Here is a 16,562-nt window from a genome sequence, read left to right as displayed (position 1 = left end):
AGAAATAGTCCATTTAAAGTATAAGGGATTTTAACATTAAAATACAATAATTAATGTACTTACAGTATAGAGCATGGTTAACCTGACTGTTCAGGCACGCCTGTTTCTATACTGGTCAGAAAAATTAAAACATTTTAGGTTTCATTACAAAAATACCTGTACGCAATGATTCAAGAATGCAGTTTTATCAAGTCTTTAATAAATTTTCTTTGTTATTTTAGCTGCAAGCTGTGCAGAGACTGTTCCGAATTTTCTCCAAACAACACCTGTTGTTGAGAGCGGACCTTATAACTATGGTCAGCGCCTTACTCTACAGTGTTCTGTTGGGGATAACACTTTTGACAAGTACAGGTTCTGTACCTACAATCCTAATACTGATGATTATGAAATGCAAGGATCACAATATGAATGTGGAGGTATGTATTTGTTGTGAAATGCAAGGTTTATGTTTTCATGCAAATGCAAGGTTTTTTTTTTTTTTCATGCAAATGCAAGTTTTTTTTAAAGAAATAATCAAATTTATAAAGCTTCACCTGTCAAAGCAGGAAGGGTTATATCAAAGTCAACTTCTTGGGAAAAAAATACGACCAGTTTGTGGAAAATGAAAAAGATTCTTATCGATATTTAGCCTCCCTTTGAGCTGCTAGTGTTCAAAAAGTTAAATACGCTGGCTATTTAAAGCAGGTTTTCTGGTCTGAAAATGACTGTAGGCACATGTTTGACTATATATCACTAACATTTTTTTTTGCTATTTTCATTTTTGTAGCGATTGATTGTGGTACACCAAAACAGGCACCAGGCAGTTCTTATGCTTTGCCGAGTGTTACAACATTGGGAAGCTTCATTGATTTCATTTGTAAAACTGACACACGTGAAGGGCAAACTCAGGCAGGGTCTGACAGTCGAGTCTATTGTTTGAAAGAAGGATATTGGGACTTTGGAAGCTTGCAGTGTACTGGTAAGATTTAAAACTAGTGAATTTCTTAAATGATGAGGACTTGCCCAGCTCCAATTTATGGATCTGTTCATTAGCAATGTTAGGGATATGAAAATAAAAGCTTGAAGTTAACTTAAATTTACCCCATAGACAGAACAAATAATGCTGAGCAGGCTTTCTACAAGTGGTCACTAAAAGTTTCAGAAGTTTAAGAATTGAGGGTCAGTTCTTGAGTAAGTCTTACCAGAATTGTCTTAAATGAGATGAGTTTTATTTTTAGATTTTAATCCATCAGAAATGCTCACCCATTAATCCCAAAAATGCAGAGATGGGAATAATCATTTATTTGCATCTATTTATTGATTAATGATAATGATGGCAATGGCATATGTTTGATTTGTCAGATACACAATGGTAAATTGATGGGTATCGGGACCCAAAAAGTATGGTCGGTTATCAGATTTCATGGGTGCCTGATGTCTATCACACACACCCTACCCTACCCCTATATTTATGGAATTGGCTAGCTGTACCAGTCCTTACCGCTAACCAAAAATTCTAGTCATACATGAATCATGTACGACTAGACTATACACACTGCAGAGGATCGTCATAAGGCATTTTTCAATGATAAGTAAAAGGCAATAATGAAAATTGGTTTTCCAAGAGATGAACAGAGTTACACACAAAGCTAAGTTACACTCAGATTTTATGTTTTAAGAACAGTGACCCTGAGTTACACTGAAAATTGGTTTCTTACAAAAGGGCATACATGCCATATCCCCTGTCGGGGGGGGGGGGGGGGGGGGGGGGGAGGGGGGACAAATTCTCTTGAGAAAAGACAGAGATACAGGGAAAAAAAAACAAAGCAAATTTACTCTTAGCTTCGGTATTTCTAAGGACTGAACTTTGAGTTAACTCTCAAAACTAATATTGCATTATAAAGGATTTAAAAATATTCATTTTAGTTACTTCAACTGTATGCTGTTCATGATTAATGTGCAAAATTTTCAACCATTAAAGCCTGACAGCATCTACATGGTAGAAAATGAGTTTATATGATCCCAGACTGACACAAAATGTGGTTGTTTTTACAATGTTTTTGTATACAGTATGAAAATTTGCTGTATTCATTAACATTGTTTGGTATATCTTTCTTCAGGAGAGAAGTGTTTGGACCCCACATACCCACCAGATGGTGATATAATAGCTGATAGTTTTGCAGACAGAAGCACCGTTAGCTTTAAATGTCTTAGGCAAGGATACAGCCTCTCTAATGATGTGACCTTGACCTGTAATAGAGACAACTTCTTTTCTAATAATGAACAAGTGCCCACATGTAGAGGTTTGTATAAATTTCATTATGCTTCAATAACTGTTAAATGAAACACTTTTGTTACTTGTGAAACATTTGACCAATGTGCTGGACAGTAAAAATATGTAATTTTGTAAAGCTTGATATTCAGATGGTTACAATCAGTCTTTAAGAAAGGAGAGCTGTCGCTGTGTGTCTCTAAAACACAGGAATCATATTAGTTTTGAGCCTTATATCAGTCATGATCATGCTTCATTATTATGACACCATGCCGCACTGGTTAGTTCCAGGAAATAGAGACTTTGCAGGTGGTTGTGATAAATACAAGTTGCTAGAGCTTGTTACACAATAGGTTATTAATAAATAGAGGATATTGAATGAGTGTAAGTTCAATACTGCATTTATTGAACAATTTGAATAAAATTACATTATGCGAGCCTTTGGCGAGCTTTATATTATTATGTTCAATGAGTTCAATAAATTCAGTAATGAACCTACACGAATGTAATATTATATCTATCACATACCAAAATTAAAGACTGTTTGAAGTAAAAAAGAACCGTTTTTCAGTGTTACGCTTACATTTAGCGCGTCTTTACGCTGTACATGTATAATGCAAATGACATCACGTCAAAATATATGCTCGGCCTTGCAATACCATTTTTACAGGGTAGCAAAAGCAGCACGGGTATGTGATAAATATGTTCAACCCAATCTGTGGGTCTTTTTTGCCAGGTGGATACGATTGCTGACTTTAAATCGTTTTTCTCTTTACTTAAATATGGGCGTGGTCGAGGGGTTAGAGTCGATGACTTCTAACTGGATTACCTATCTGGCGTGGGTTCGATCCCCGGGAGATGCTTTGGTAGTTTAGCATGGAGTAAGGTAGTCTAGTACTCACCTGTGTAACTCTCCAGGAACGATGGTTAGAAAACTACCCGCCTATATGACTAAAATACTGTTGAGAAAAGGCGTAAAATGAAACAAACAAACGAAACTTGAATATGGGAGTTAAAATCCTGATGTGGATTTTGAAATCTCTGATATGAAATCAGTAACTAAATTTTAGCTGCGTGTTTTTACAGTTTAAGTGGGTATCCATAGCTGAGTGGTTAAGGTTGTTGACTTCAAACCACTTGCCCCTTAACACTGTTGGGTTGAAATCCTGCTAGGGAGTTTGGATTCTTTCATGTGTGGGAGCTATCCAGCTAGCTTATGGATAACGTCGGTGGTTCTACTCAGGTGCCTGTTTGTAACTGAAATGATTCAGGGAGGGGCGCCTGAAGTTTTCCTCCACCAGTAAACCTGGAAAGTTGCCATATGAACTTTACAGTGTAAAACCCAACCAAAAAAAAAATTGGAAAGAAAAAAAAATTGCTACTAAACTAAATTCTATAAAGAGTGGATGACAACAAGAAATAACTAAATGTACATTACATATGATATAAATATTCTTATATCTTGTTTTCACAGCTGATATTGTTGTTTTATATTTTAACAGACACAGAAAAACCGGTTATCAACAATTGTCCAACAACCCCAATATCAATAAGAAAATACGAGGCTCTGCCACCAAGGCTACCTCAGTTGACAGTCACTGACAACACAGCCGTCCAAAGCTTTACCATAACTCCTAGCAACGCTAATACAACTTATTTTGTAAGCAATAACTTACAAGTTGTATATACTGCAACAGATTTTGATGGTAATGTTGAAACATGCACAGTAAATGTTGAAGTAACAGGTAAGTTGGCTTTTTCCTTTGATTTATTTTCTTTTCATTAAGTCAGACAGGTCCTGTATAGTTATCATCCACATTTAATTTATTATACGCAGCATTATTGTTTAAGAATAAATTTTATGGTGGATTTTCGTTCAATCTTTTATTCTCTTGTAGATTATATAAGACATGGCCCATAACTCTTGCACTTACAATTATTTCCCTTCATTCTAAAATGTGTGTTTTTACTACACACATGTATTCTATAATAGGAATACTATTTATTAAGTAAAAAATTGTTTTACATTTTGGATAGAAATTTTTGGCTTTATTATGTTATCATTTTTGCTTATACATGCCCCATACATGTACATGTATATAATGCCCTAGAAGAACAACATACAGAGATAAATTTATGTTTTTCTAAGCTCACCTGTCACAAAGTGAAATGGTGAGATTTTGTTTTTTGTGCGGAGTCTTTCCAGCGTCAGTCTGTAAACTTTTACTTAAAACAACATCTCCTCAAAAACCACTAAGCCAATTTCATCCAAACTTCTCAGGAATGTTTCTTTGATAGTCAGTCACCTTCGTAAATTGTTTAAAGAATTTTATTCCATGCAAAACTCTAGTTGCCATGGCAACCTAAAGAAAAAACTTAAAATGTCTTCTCTTAAAAAAAAACCCCAAAGAGCTTGAGCTTAGATATTTGGCATGAAACATCTTCTAGAGGATGTCTACCAAGTTTGTTCAAATAACAGTCCTAGGGTCAAAATTGGCTCTGCCCCAGGGAGTCATTGATTTTCCTTATATGCTTATAGTAAAAACTTAATAAAATCTTCTTTTAAAAAGTCAAATAACTAGAGCTTAGATATTAAGCATGAAACATCTTCTAGTAAGTGTCTACCAAGTTTGTCCAAATAAAAGCTCTTGGGTTAAATTGGCCCTGCCCCGAGGGAACATTGATTTTCCTTATATGTATATAGTAAAAGCTAAAAAATCTTCTTTTAAAAAACCCAAAGAGCTAGAGCTTAGATATTAAGCAACATCTTCTAATGAGTGTCTACCAATTTATTAAAAAAAAAAGCCCTGGGGTCAAAATTGGCCCCTCTTGGGGGGGTCATTGATTTTCCTTGTATGCATATAGTAAAAACAAAAACAAAAAAACAAATCTTCTAAAAAAAACTAATATTCTGCCATCATGGCCCTTTTGTTCAATTTTCATGCCTCTCATATTGATAAGAAATTCAGTAGGGTCGGTTTGTAATTCTCTTCTAATTGAAGCTTCAGTCTATGAAATGTTTTTTTGGGTCCTTGACCTCAAAATGATCTAACTGTTTAAGGTCAAATTTTGGAAAAATAGGAAATTTCACCAAAGCTCTGTGTAAAACATTTTGATCATGGTCCTGTTCAAAGACATGTATTGTAATGTTATTTATTTAGGTGAAAATGTGATACTTTGAGGACCTTATTGGTAAATTTATAACATATACATGTATATAAAAAAAATTCAAATGACTTGATATGTATTTTAGATGAGGAACCTCCACTAATAAATTGCCCAGCAGATCGTGTTGTGTATATGGACACTGAAAATGAAGAAAAACAATATAATAAGCTGAGCATTGAAGATGTTGTACCTCTAAATCAGAGATACGAAATCAAGTCATTTTTTGTTACTGGTGAACCAGAGATTCTGAGGACTAACGATTTGTACAGAACATACACATTTACTATTCAAGTGGAAGACCAGGCTGGAAATCAAGCATCTTGCAGGCAGCAAATTTTTGTGCAGCGTAAGTGACCTCGATAATACAATTAACCCTTTACCTGCAGAATTGATATAATGGATTTGCCCAGCTTTGAATTAGGAATAGTCCATTTAAAATGTTAGTGATTTCAGTTTCTAATTTGAAAAAATTGAGCTACCAACAGTATAGAGACTAGCTATACTGCACGAAAATTCAAGCTGACTTACTTTTTTTTAGGTTTATCGCATTCAGTAGGTTAACGTACATTTATATCTTTAACTATTTTCCTGTACTGGAAATCACTTATAATTGTCAAGTTGTTAAGATTTCTTTGAAAAAACTTTTAACGTTTTGCCAAAATAGGCTGACAAATAACACAACTTTTGACAAACAACACAACTCTGGAAAAGGTAGTTTATCAACATTGAAAAATGGTTCCATAATTACTTGGGACAGTAGCTCTGTCAACAATTGATAATGTCACTACTAGTTCTAATTATTTAAAAACAAGTAGTTCTATCAGCCTTTGAAGCTGTTGTTGAATAGTTGTGAATTGCCAAGTGGTTAAGGTCATTGACTTTAAACTTATACCTGCTCCTGAATGCTGTGGGTTCAAATCCTGTAAGGGACTTTGGATTCTTTCTTGTGAGGGAGCTAAGTATATTAGCTAATAAAATGTAGGATTTTATTCAGGTGCGTGTTTCTGCCTGATATAATGTACAGAGGGGTGCCTAAGGTCTTCCTCTGCAAGTAAAGCAGGGAAGTTCTTTTATGACCTTTTACCTGAGCCCCCCTTCTCCCTCCAAAAAAAAATGATTATAAAAATCAAACAAAAATGATCTATTTTTGTGGTTAGAAAAGGATGCCATCATGTCACCTTAGTGCGGTAATGAGTTTATGTCTATTGAATTATTTAAGGAGTTTATTTGCTACTGCACTAAAGTGGTGATTTGTGTTTAAGTACATATAATTATATAAATATTTTGTCAGAAAATCCTGTCTGCATTTAAATAGATTAAGTATTAAAATTGTTTGTGTTTCAGCACGACCTTGTAGTGACATCTCTTACCCCACCCCGCTAAATGCTAAGAAGGAATGCACTTTCAGTGGAACTACAAGGACATGTGTATTAACATGTGATGATTTGTACACATTTGAAGATAGTAAGACAAAAACAGTACAATGTTCTAGCGGAAGTTGGGGCAACACTCCTTGGATACCAGCATGTGTGAGAGGTATTGATTTTGTTTCATGGTACAAATGTTCTTTGATTCTTCTTTCTCTATATGTTTTAATACCAGTATATCATTGTTTAAATACTGGTATATCATTGTTTAAATAGCGGTATATCATTGTTTTAACACTGGTATACCATTGTTTGAATACTGGTATATCATTGTTTTAACACTGGTATATCATTGTTTTAACACTGGTATACCATTGTTTTAATACTGGTATATCATTGTTTTAACACTGGTATATCATTGTTTAAATAGCGGTATATCATTGTTTTAACACTGGTATACCATTGTTTGAATACTGGTATACCATTGTTTTAACACTGGTATATCATTGTTTTAACACTGGTATACCATTGTTTTAATACTGGTATATCATTGTTTTAATACTGGTATATATCATTGTTTTAATACTGGTATATCATTGTTTTAACACTGGTATACCATTGTTTTAATACTGGTATATCATTGTTTTAACACTGTAATATCATTGTTTTAACACTGGTATATCATTGTTTTAACACTGGTATACCATTGTTTTAATACTGGTATATCATTGTTTAAATACCAGTATATCATTGTTTGAATACAAGTATATCATTGTTTAAATACCAGTATATCACTGTTTGGTTTGATACATGTATATCATCGTTTGAATACCAGTATACCATTGTTTTAATACTTTTATATCATTGATTGAATACCTGTATATCATTGTTTGAATACTGGTACATCATTTGTACCATTTCATTCTTGTTTTATACTGTAAAATTTCCTTTATTTTTGTATTGGATAAAGACTTAAAAGTGTTGCATGCATTTCTGTACATTTATCTGTTAAACATTTAGAGGGAGATTGTTTTTATTTGTTTGGGTCGTTAGACCAAACAAATAATGGTAGCAAAATTTCAGATAATGATGCTGTTAATTGCAAATGCCGAAAGTAGTCCGCCTTTTTTAAAGCGGTTACTTCACTTTATATGTACACTAACGCTGAAAAATTCAGGGGAGATCACTGCGTAAAGATTGTCAAATGACAGGCACATTAATTTTCAAGCAAAATAGTTCCCGAATGGTCGAATATTTCTAATATTGTTTTATTCTTTATAGATAAACATACTTATAGTAAGCTCCATGATTATTTACATCTGGTTAAGTGTCGAAATGATAAGAGTTTAATACCCTAATTATGCCCCCACTTGAAAGAAGAGGGGTTATATTGCTTTGCATTTGTCGGTCCGTCGGTCCGTAGACCAAATTGTTTCCGAGTGATAACTAAAGAACGCTTAGGCCTGAGAACTTCAAATTTGGTACGGTGATTGGTCATGACCAGTAGATTACCTCTATTGATTTTGGGGTCAAGGGGTCAAAGGTCAAGGTCATATTGACCTTGTAGGGAAAAACGGTTTCCGATCAATAACTAAAGAATGCTTAGGCCTAGGAACTTCAAACTTGGTATGGTGATTGGTCATGACCAGTAGATGACCCCCTATTGATTTTGGGGTCAAGGGGTCAAAGGTCAAGGTCACATTGACCTTGTAGGTAAAAACGGTTTCCGATCAATAGCTAAAGAACGCTTAGGCCTAGGAACTTCAAACTTGATAATATTATGATGATTGGTCATGACCAGCAGATGAACCCTATTGATTTTGGGGTCAAGGGGTCAAAGGTAAAGGTCACATTTACTTGAAGTTCAAAATGGTTTCCACTCTATACCTTAAGGATGCTTAGGCCTAGGAACTTCAAAGCAGTAGATGATTCCTATTTATTTTGGGGTCAAAGGTAAAAGTCACATTGACCTTGTAAGTAAAAACGGTTTCCAATAAATAACTATAGAAGGCTTAGGTCTAGGAACTTCAAACTTTATATGATGATTGGTCATGACCAGTAGATGACCCCTATTGATTTTGGGGTCAAGGGGTCAGTGTCAAAATGACCTTGTACTTTATGCATATTTTATTTGGTAAGATTTGTAATAACCTAAATTGCTGCACACAACCTATGGGGGTCACAATAATTATTATCTTGTGACTAGTCATGACCAGTAGATAACCCTTATTTACTTTTTGTTCACTGGGTCAGAAGTCATGCATAATAACCTGATCACATGACTAATTGGCTGCCAATAGGGGGCATACATAATTTACAAACATCTTGTTTAGAATATGGTTTTCTTTAGGCCGTTAACATATAACTTCTCCGTGGCCGAGGGGTTTGCACACTCGCTTACAAATCACGAGGTCTGGAGTTCAAATCCCAGTTAAGGCAACACATTTTTGTGCCCCCACATTAGTGGCGGGCATTTAGATTTACCCTTGTCAGTCCGTCCTTCCTTCCGTCCGTCCGTCCGTTCACTTTTGTGTCGCACGTAACTCAAAAAGTATTTGACCTAGAGTCATGAAACTTTACAGGAATGTTGATCAGCATGTGTAGTTGTTGCACGCTGGGTATTTTCGTCTGGATATTTTTAGTATTTTCAGAGTTATTGCCCTTGACTTAGTAAAAATTTTTGCAATTTTCAACTTGTGTCGCATGTAACTCAAAAAGTATTTGACCTAGAGTCATGAAACTTTACAGGAATGTTGATCAGCATGTGTAGTTTGTGCACCTGGGTATTTTCGTCTGGATATTTTTTAGTATTTTCAGAGTTATTGCCCTTGACTTATTAAAATTTTGCAATTTTCAACTTGTGTCGTATGTTACTTACAAAAAGTATTTGACCTAGAGTCATGAAACTTTACAGGAATGTTGATCAGCATGTGTAGTTGTGCACCTGGGTATTTTTGTGTGGATAATTTTAGTATTTTCAGAGTTATTGCCCTTGACTTAGTAAAATTTTGCAATTTTCAACTTGTGTCGCACGTAACTCAAAAAGTATTTGACCTAGAGTCATGTAACTTTACAGGAATATTGATCAGCTTGTGCAGTTGTGCACCAGGTATTTTCGTCTGGATTTATTTAGTTTTTTTAGAGTTATTGCCCTTCACTTAGAATTTTTTTGCAATTTTCAACTTGTGTCGCAAGTTATTCAAAAAGGATTTGACATATTCATTAAACCTTACGGGCAGGTTGCTCAGCATATTTAGATTTGCACCTGGGGTTTCGCTTGTGGATTTATCCAGTATTTGTAGAGTTATTTCCCTTGACTTAGTAAAAAGATTGACAGAACAGTGGCGCGGTGGGGGCACCCGTGTCCTATGGACACATTTCTAGTTTTTTCAATTGTTTAAGTCAAATAAATATTGAATTGAATATCAGTGTTGCAATTAGTCTTATAGCCAATTTACTACAGTTAAAACATTGGAAAGCATTGGTGGCACTAAACAAAAACCAATTGGTTTATAATCTTACAACCTTCACCTTTCTGACATTTTGAGACCCAAACAAATTAAGCGCCTTCTGTGCTTTGATTAGAGCTTTTATCATTTAAAAGATAATAGAACGTTTTTTTTTAATCACAATCAAATTGAATGTATTGCATTGACTGTATTGCAATTTATTTCAATACAAGTTAGCCCTATTTATTGCACCGCTTGAAAAGACATTGTGATAAATTATGATTGCTATATTCTTGTCATAATAAGTCTACAATTTTAAGCTTGTGACAGAATTGCCTATTTTACTTATATGTCATATTTTTTGTTCATTCACAGATGTAACACCACCGGTTGTTTCTTGTCCAACGTCATCCACAAATTCTAATCTAGATCGAAGAGGTGAAACTTTCGAATTTGATTTTGCGACCAATCTTGGAAATTCTGTTGGTGTAACTGATTTAAACACATATGGTAATGAGCAATTTATTCCGGAGAAATATACATTTACTGAGACAGATCTGTACAGACCAAAGGTGGTAATAGTTCAAGTGACAGATACAGCAGGAAACACTGGGTCCTGCAGTTTTGAATATACAGCTGTTCGTAAGTACCTTTCATATTTCTTCTTTGTAAAGTATCTGTGTGCATGTATGTGCATGGTTTGTGTGTGTATGTGCATTGGTTTGTGTGTGTATGTGCATTGGTTTGTGTGTATGTGCATTGGTTTGTGTGTATGTGCATTGGTTTGTGTGTGCATGTATGTGCATTGGTTTGTGTGTGTATGTGGATGGGTTTGGGTGTATGTGCATTGGTTTGTGTGTATGTGCATTGGTTTGTGTATGTGGTGTGCATTGGTGCATGTGTGCATGTGCATGGGTATTTGTGTATGTGCATGGGTTTGGGTGTACACACATGACTGTATGGGTTTGTTTGTGGGCATGTGCATGGGTATGTGTGTATGTGCATGGGTTTGGGTGTCCGCACATGTATGGGTTTGTTTGTGGGCATGTGCATGGGTTTGGGTTTTTTGTATGAGTGAAAAAGGGTTGAAGGGTTGTGTGTTAGAGGTTCTTTATGTTTGAGTAGCTGAAGCTGTTGAATTAAGTATACCTCTTGCACCTCAACATTGTGTGTTTGATTCCTGCCACAAACAATGGTTTACTGTGAGGGAGATTAGAAATTTTAAGGTGCATGGGAGCTAAAAGAAGCTGTTAACTTTATTTTCCATAAATGACATGAAGTTCAAGTTTTAGGGAAATAAGTTAAACTGTTTTCAAGTCATTTTTAATATAGAATTACATGTAGATGAAAATCTTTTTTGTCAGAGTGTTGAAACATGCAAACTTTGAATCTCAGATCCCTCACATTTTTTACTATTTTAAGTTTGAATACTTTTTTGAAATTTGCATCATTTTATGTGAAGAACCAGATAGCTTACATAAGGTTTGTTGTTCATCTTAAAAGAGCCTAAATTCACCAGAAATAATGCTTTTTTGCACTGAGGGGCCTCTGATGACTTCCTTTTCCATTAAAGCAAGAACTTTGCCATTTCACCTTTTAGGAGTCAGTGTGAGTTAAAGTCTGACAAAAATTAAATTTACTTTGGAATTTATCAAGGTTTTAGTATCGTTTACTGAATTAGAACAGTAAGGTTAACATGTCTTCATATGATTTTGAAACTGATGTAGAAACATGAAATATTATACATTGAAAAGTTTGACTTAATTTTTCTTTTTTATTTGAACAGCCCCTGTATGCTCTGAGTTTTTCTTTTTCATTTGAACAGGCCCTGAATGCTCTGAGTTTTTCTTTTTTATTTGAACAGCCCCTGTATGCTCTGAGTTTTTATTCCCCCACAAAGTGGGAGCATATAGCGTTGCACATGTCCGTCCGTCCGTCCGTCAGTCCGTCCGTCCGTCTATACGTCCCGAAATCTTGTGTGTAGATGGTAGTAAAGGAAGGAATTTTCGCTGCAACCAAATTTAACAGAATTATGGCCCTTTGTTGATTTTTTCAATATATACTATGTAGAAATTTTGTGAACGCAACTCCTCTTAAACCGGATGGCAGATTTTGCTTAAACTTTTAGGGATAAACAGCCTTAATGTGTAGATGGTAGTAAAGGAAGGAATTTTTGTTGCGACTGAATTTAACAGAATTATGGCCCTTTGTTGATTTTTTCACTATATACCATATAGGTATTTTGTGAACACAACTTTTAAACCGGATGGCAGATTTTAATAAAAAGTTCCACATAAAAATGTTACATACAGATATGCATGCTCTTGTTTTTGAGCACATCTGCACAGTGGGGGCATTCGTGTCCTTTGGACACAATTCTAGTTCTTTTTTTATTTGAACAGCCCCTAAATGCTCTGAGTTTTTATGCCCCCACAGAGTGGGAGCATATAGAGTTGCACTTGTCCGTCCGAGTGTCCGTCCCTCTGTCTGTCTGCACTACCGAATAGGGGGCCATCTAACTGTAAACAGAACAAAAGAGAACAATAGAGTTCATTCCGTAACAATAGAGTAAGGGGCCATTGGCCCTCTATTAAACAAAGGAAAATAACAAAAGAAATGGCCCCTTAACCCAAACCAAAATGCATGCCTGTGACAAGCTTGCGGCAAGCTTGTCGCAAGCTTGCTGCAAGCTTACAGCTTAAATACAAGGTTGCTGCATGCTTGCAACAAGCTTGCGATGACTTTTGAAATATACTGCAAGCTTGTTTAAAGCTTGCGATGACTTTTGAAATATATTGCAAGCTTGTTTAAAATTCATGCAAGCTTACAAACATTTGATGTAAGCTTGCAATGCCGCAAGCTTGCAATTAGTAGACACTTAGAAAATTTTTGTACAAATCTACACTTAGAAATTTCTTGTTAAAGTAATGGAAACACTTAGAAAATTTTTGTCAAAAGTGTACACATTAAAAAAAAATTCCAAAAATGATAGTATCAGTGATAATTAACTAGTTTAAACTAGATTACCACGCTAAAGTTTGTCTGCCAATGAAATCACCCTATTTTGTTAAAATTTTGGCAAAATATTTACCATACAATGCTGTAACTCAACTTTACATGTATGTATTAAATTTATATGTTAAATGAGCCGATTTAATGGACTCAACCTATTTATATAATGTTCTCGATTTGAATGGGCGAGGGCTAACTGTAAGTTGGTTATAGGTAATATACAGAGTTTTAAGAAACTAATTTTCTCGCTTCACTACCCGGGTGTAGATTTTCAAGGGTAGGCCTGGAAGAGAGGCTGAGAAACCCTGGAAAACTATGGAAAAAGCATGGAATTCCATGGACATACATGGAGAATGCGGTATTTTTTCCATGCTATATGGACGTTTTTGTCCAGCCATTTCCAGCATTGCTGGAATAGGCTGGAAATTGGCTGGACATTTGTGGTAAAAGACTGGAAAACCATGGACTTTACTTCCATGTAGCATGGAAAGTGGAACTTAGATTTTTTTGATGCTGGAAATGTAAACTTTCTCTAAGTATGCTGGAAAAAACTTGTAAAAATAACAACAAAAAATTTGTTATTTTATATATTCAGCTCAGTATTGTAAATTTACGAAGAAAATATAAAATCATCATTTATTTTAATGCAAGTAAATTATTTGAAATTTGACACTTTACACATTTCATGTAGTTGGAAAAGGGTATCTCAGAAAAAATGTCTATGCAAAAGAAGTAAATGAATTGATTGTTAAATACATATTATTATTTCAATAAATCTACATGAAGTTATGTACAATGAAATAATATCCATTTAATTACAGTTTAACTATAAATTAATTAAAGTCTGTGATTCAATCATTCAGACACTATAATCATCAAGATAGGGTTGCATTGCTTGCCATTTTTAAATTCTAAGAATTCATGTTTTTGGATAACAATAAATAAATAAATAAACAAAACAAAAACAGCGAATGAAATAATCTCATATATATTCTATATTAAATTAATCAATATATATTGCTTTTATTTAGGAAAATAAATACTACATCCACTGAGATTTTACGCTACACACATCAGAGCCTTGATAAAATTCATTGACCATCTGTGCATGACTAATTTACTCCCTGGTCATTCCGACAGATCAGGCTGTTCCATGTGATTTTTTTGGAGAGAGATTACATTATAAATTTCATATGCAGAATGTGTCTAGAAGGACATTGCAATCTTTTTGTACAAAAATTTGTAATGATTTTTAAAATCAATATATCTATTAGCTATTTGATATTTTCTTTTACGCTCAAAGAATGAAAGTTAAAATGATGAGTAAATTAACCCTGCTTTACATAATGATAGACCTGTCCAGTTTTACAGTAACTGTTGTAAAATTTGAATTCTAAGATATCTGGGTCAGCAAAGAGAGCAAATTACAGAGGATGTACTTGATATTTTAACAGTTTTGAAGATATTGTTTTGTTTAAGATTATAAAGTGTTTAAGTATTGGTATGATAACAATCAGAATCACCTGGGACAACAAAATCAGGTATTTATATAAACCTTAAGTTACATTAATGCAGAAACAGGTTATATATCAAACTGTTAACATTTGTTACTAACAAGAGATCAAGGTTGTTTTTATATTTTCAACTTCATGCATTTGTTTTTCTGATAATTCTTTTTAATCTATACATGTATAATCTGTAAAATATAAATTATTCAATGATTTTCTTTTTAATGATTGTTTATATTGTTTAAATGGCATGTTAGTAGATCTTTTTCATTTCCTGCAAATTAAATCAATTTGATTAAATAGGACTAAATGGTACAATCATTAGTTTTGTACAGCTGAACAGGGTCAATCATAATCATTTGTTATTTTACATGTATGTGTTGTGTTTTCAATGGAACAATCTAAATTACATTATACATAGTACATAATTTGCAGGCTGGGACATTAGTGCTGACTGTGAGAAATAGCGGCAGTGTTTAATAATGATGTGCAGTATTAATCCTGAAAAGGTATATTTTTAAATCTCAATACTTTTCTATTCCACATCTTTTCTTGAAAAAATACATACTCCTGGGTAATAAATATTGTCACAAATTTATTTAATTCTTATACAGAGAAATTCTTAGACATTTGTGCACATTGAAATAAGATATACTGCATTGCTTTAGTATTTTTTGAAAATGCATAAGCATAGTTAATAGTTAATACTGTTGAAACATTAGATTTGATGTTATTAAAAGATATGAAATATAACTGCATTTATACAATAAAACATAATTCATTACCGCATCTGTGTTTAATTAATTATGAATTTTATCTTTAAAGGTGAGCACAACCATAAGAAGTTCTATGAAACACAGGCAGAGGACTAAAAATGGACACCGATAAAAGAAATAGCTAGTAATTTAAATAATCAGAAACATTTAAAACAAATTTAAGATTGAATAGTTTGTCACTGACAGACTAAGAGCAAAAAAATTGCTTAAAACAAAGTGTTGGATTCTAAGAAAACAAGAACCTACCAAAACCTGCAGCTAGAAAAAAACGGTTTGTGTTATAGTGAATGTAGGGTGTTCTATTCTGTATATGGACTAAAGGATATGTATTAAATTTTGTGAAAGAAATATGTGATCATGTTAAACTCATAAAAATTCCACCCCAAACATTCCTGTGCTGAATTCCGTCCCAGAATTTTACATTTTAAGAACATTCAGGGATGCTGGAATTAGGCTGGATTTTTTCCATGTCATTCCATCATGGCTGGACTATTTACCATGGTAATTGGAAGAAAACATTAGTGTAGCAAATGAAAAATTTAACATCAGCTTCTTTTTACAATTTATGATTAAATAAGTTTATCATTGTAATTAATGCCTTTTTTTTTGCATGTTACATAGGATTCAGAGACTGTTCGTACCGCCTCCGTGGTCGAGGGATTAGAGTCGATGACTTCTAATCCAGTTACCTCTCTGGCGTGGGTTCGATCCCCGGGAGATGCTTTGGTAGTTTAGCGCGGAGGAAGGTAGTCTAGTACTGGTGTAACTCTCCAGGAACGATGGTTAGGAAACTACCCGCCTATATGACTGAAATACTGTTGAAAAGGGCGTAAAATGAAACAAACAAACAAACAAACAAACAAACAAACAAGTATACGTAGCAGCTCCCTTTCCAAATAGGGTTTACAGTTTTTGCAAGCTTGCGATTAAGCTTGCGCAAGCTTATACAATAAGCTTGTAGTTATACATGCACAAGCTTGCGACTTAGCCTGTGCAGGCTTGCGGATAAACCTGCGCAAGCTTGCAAATAA

The 16,562-nt window shown here is 34.2% G+C and overlaps 1 protein-coding gene across 1 annotated transcript in view; it reads left to right on the top strand.

Annotated features, from left to right (window-relative positions):
• Nucleotides 1-221: 221 nt before the first annotated feature.
• LOC132722767 (sushi, von Willebrand factor type A, EGF and pentraxin domain-containing protein 1-like) overlaps nt 222-16,562 on the top strand; it is a gene marked incomplete at its 5' end in the record, with an annotated part of 92,898 nt that continues 76,557 nt past the window's right edge. The window contains 7 exons of the mRNA XM_060707326.1: nt 222-416; nt 767-958; nt 2,100-2,282; nt 3,754-3,996; nt 5,505-5,765; nt 6,764-6,955; nt 10,611-10,877. Of these exons, the coding sequence (XP_060563309.1) occupies nt 222-416; nt 767-958; nt 2,100-2,282; nt 3,754-3,996; nt 5,505-5,765; nt 6,764-6,955; nt 10,611-10,877 (1,533 nt within the window). The remainder of the gene's footprint in view (nt 417-766; nt 959-2,099; nt 2,283-3,753; nt 3,997-5,504; nt 5,766-6,763; nt 6,956-10,610; nt 10,878-16,562) is intronic.

The sequence above is a fragment of the Ruditapes philippinarum genome, unplaced genomic scaffold (genome assembly GCF_026571515.1).
Source record: "Ruditapes philippinarum isolate M1 unplaced genomic scaffold, ASM2657151v2 ctg4746_1_1_1_1, whole genome shotgun sequence".
Lineage (NCBI taxonomy): Eukaryota > Metazoa > Mollusca > Bivalvia > Venerida > Veneridae > Ruditapes > Ruditapes philippinarum.
The sequence above is the reverse complement of the archived record's forward strand: the minus strand, read 5'-3'. Positions and strand labels throughout refer to the sequence as shown.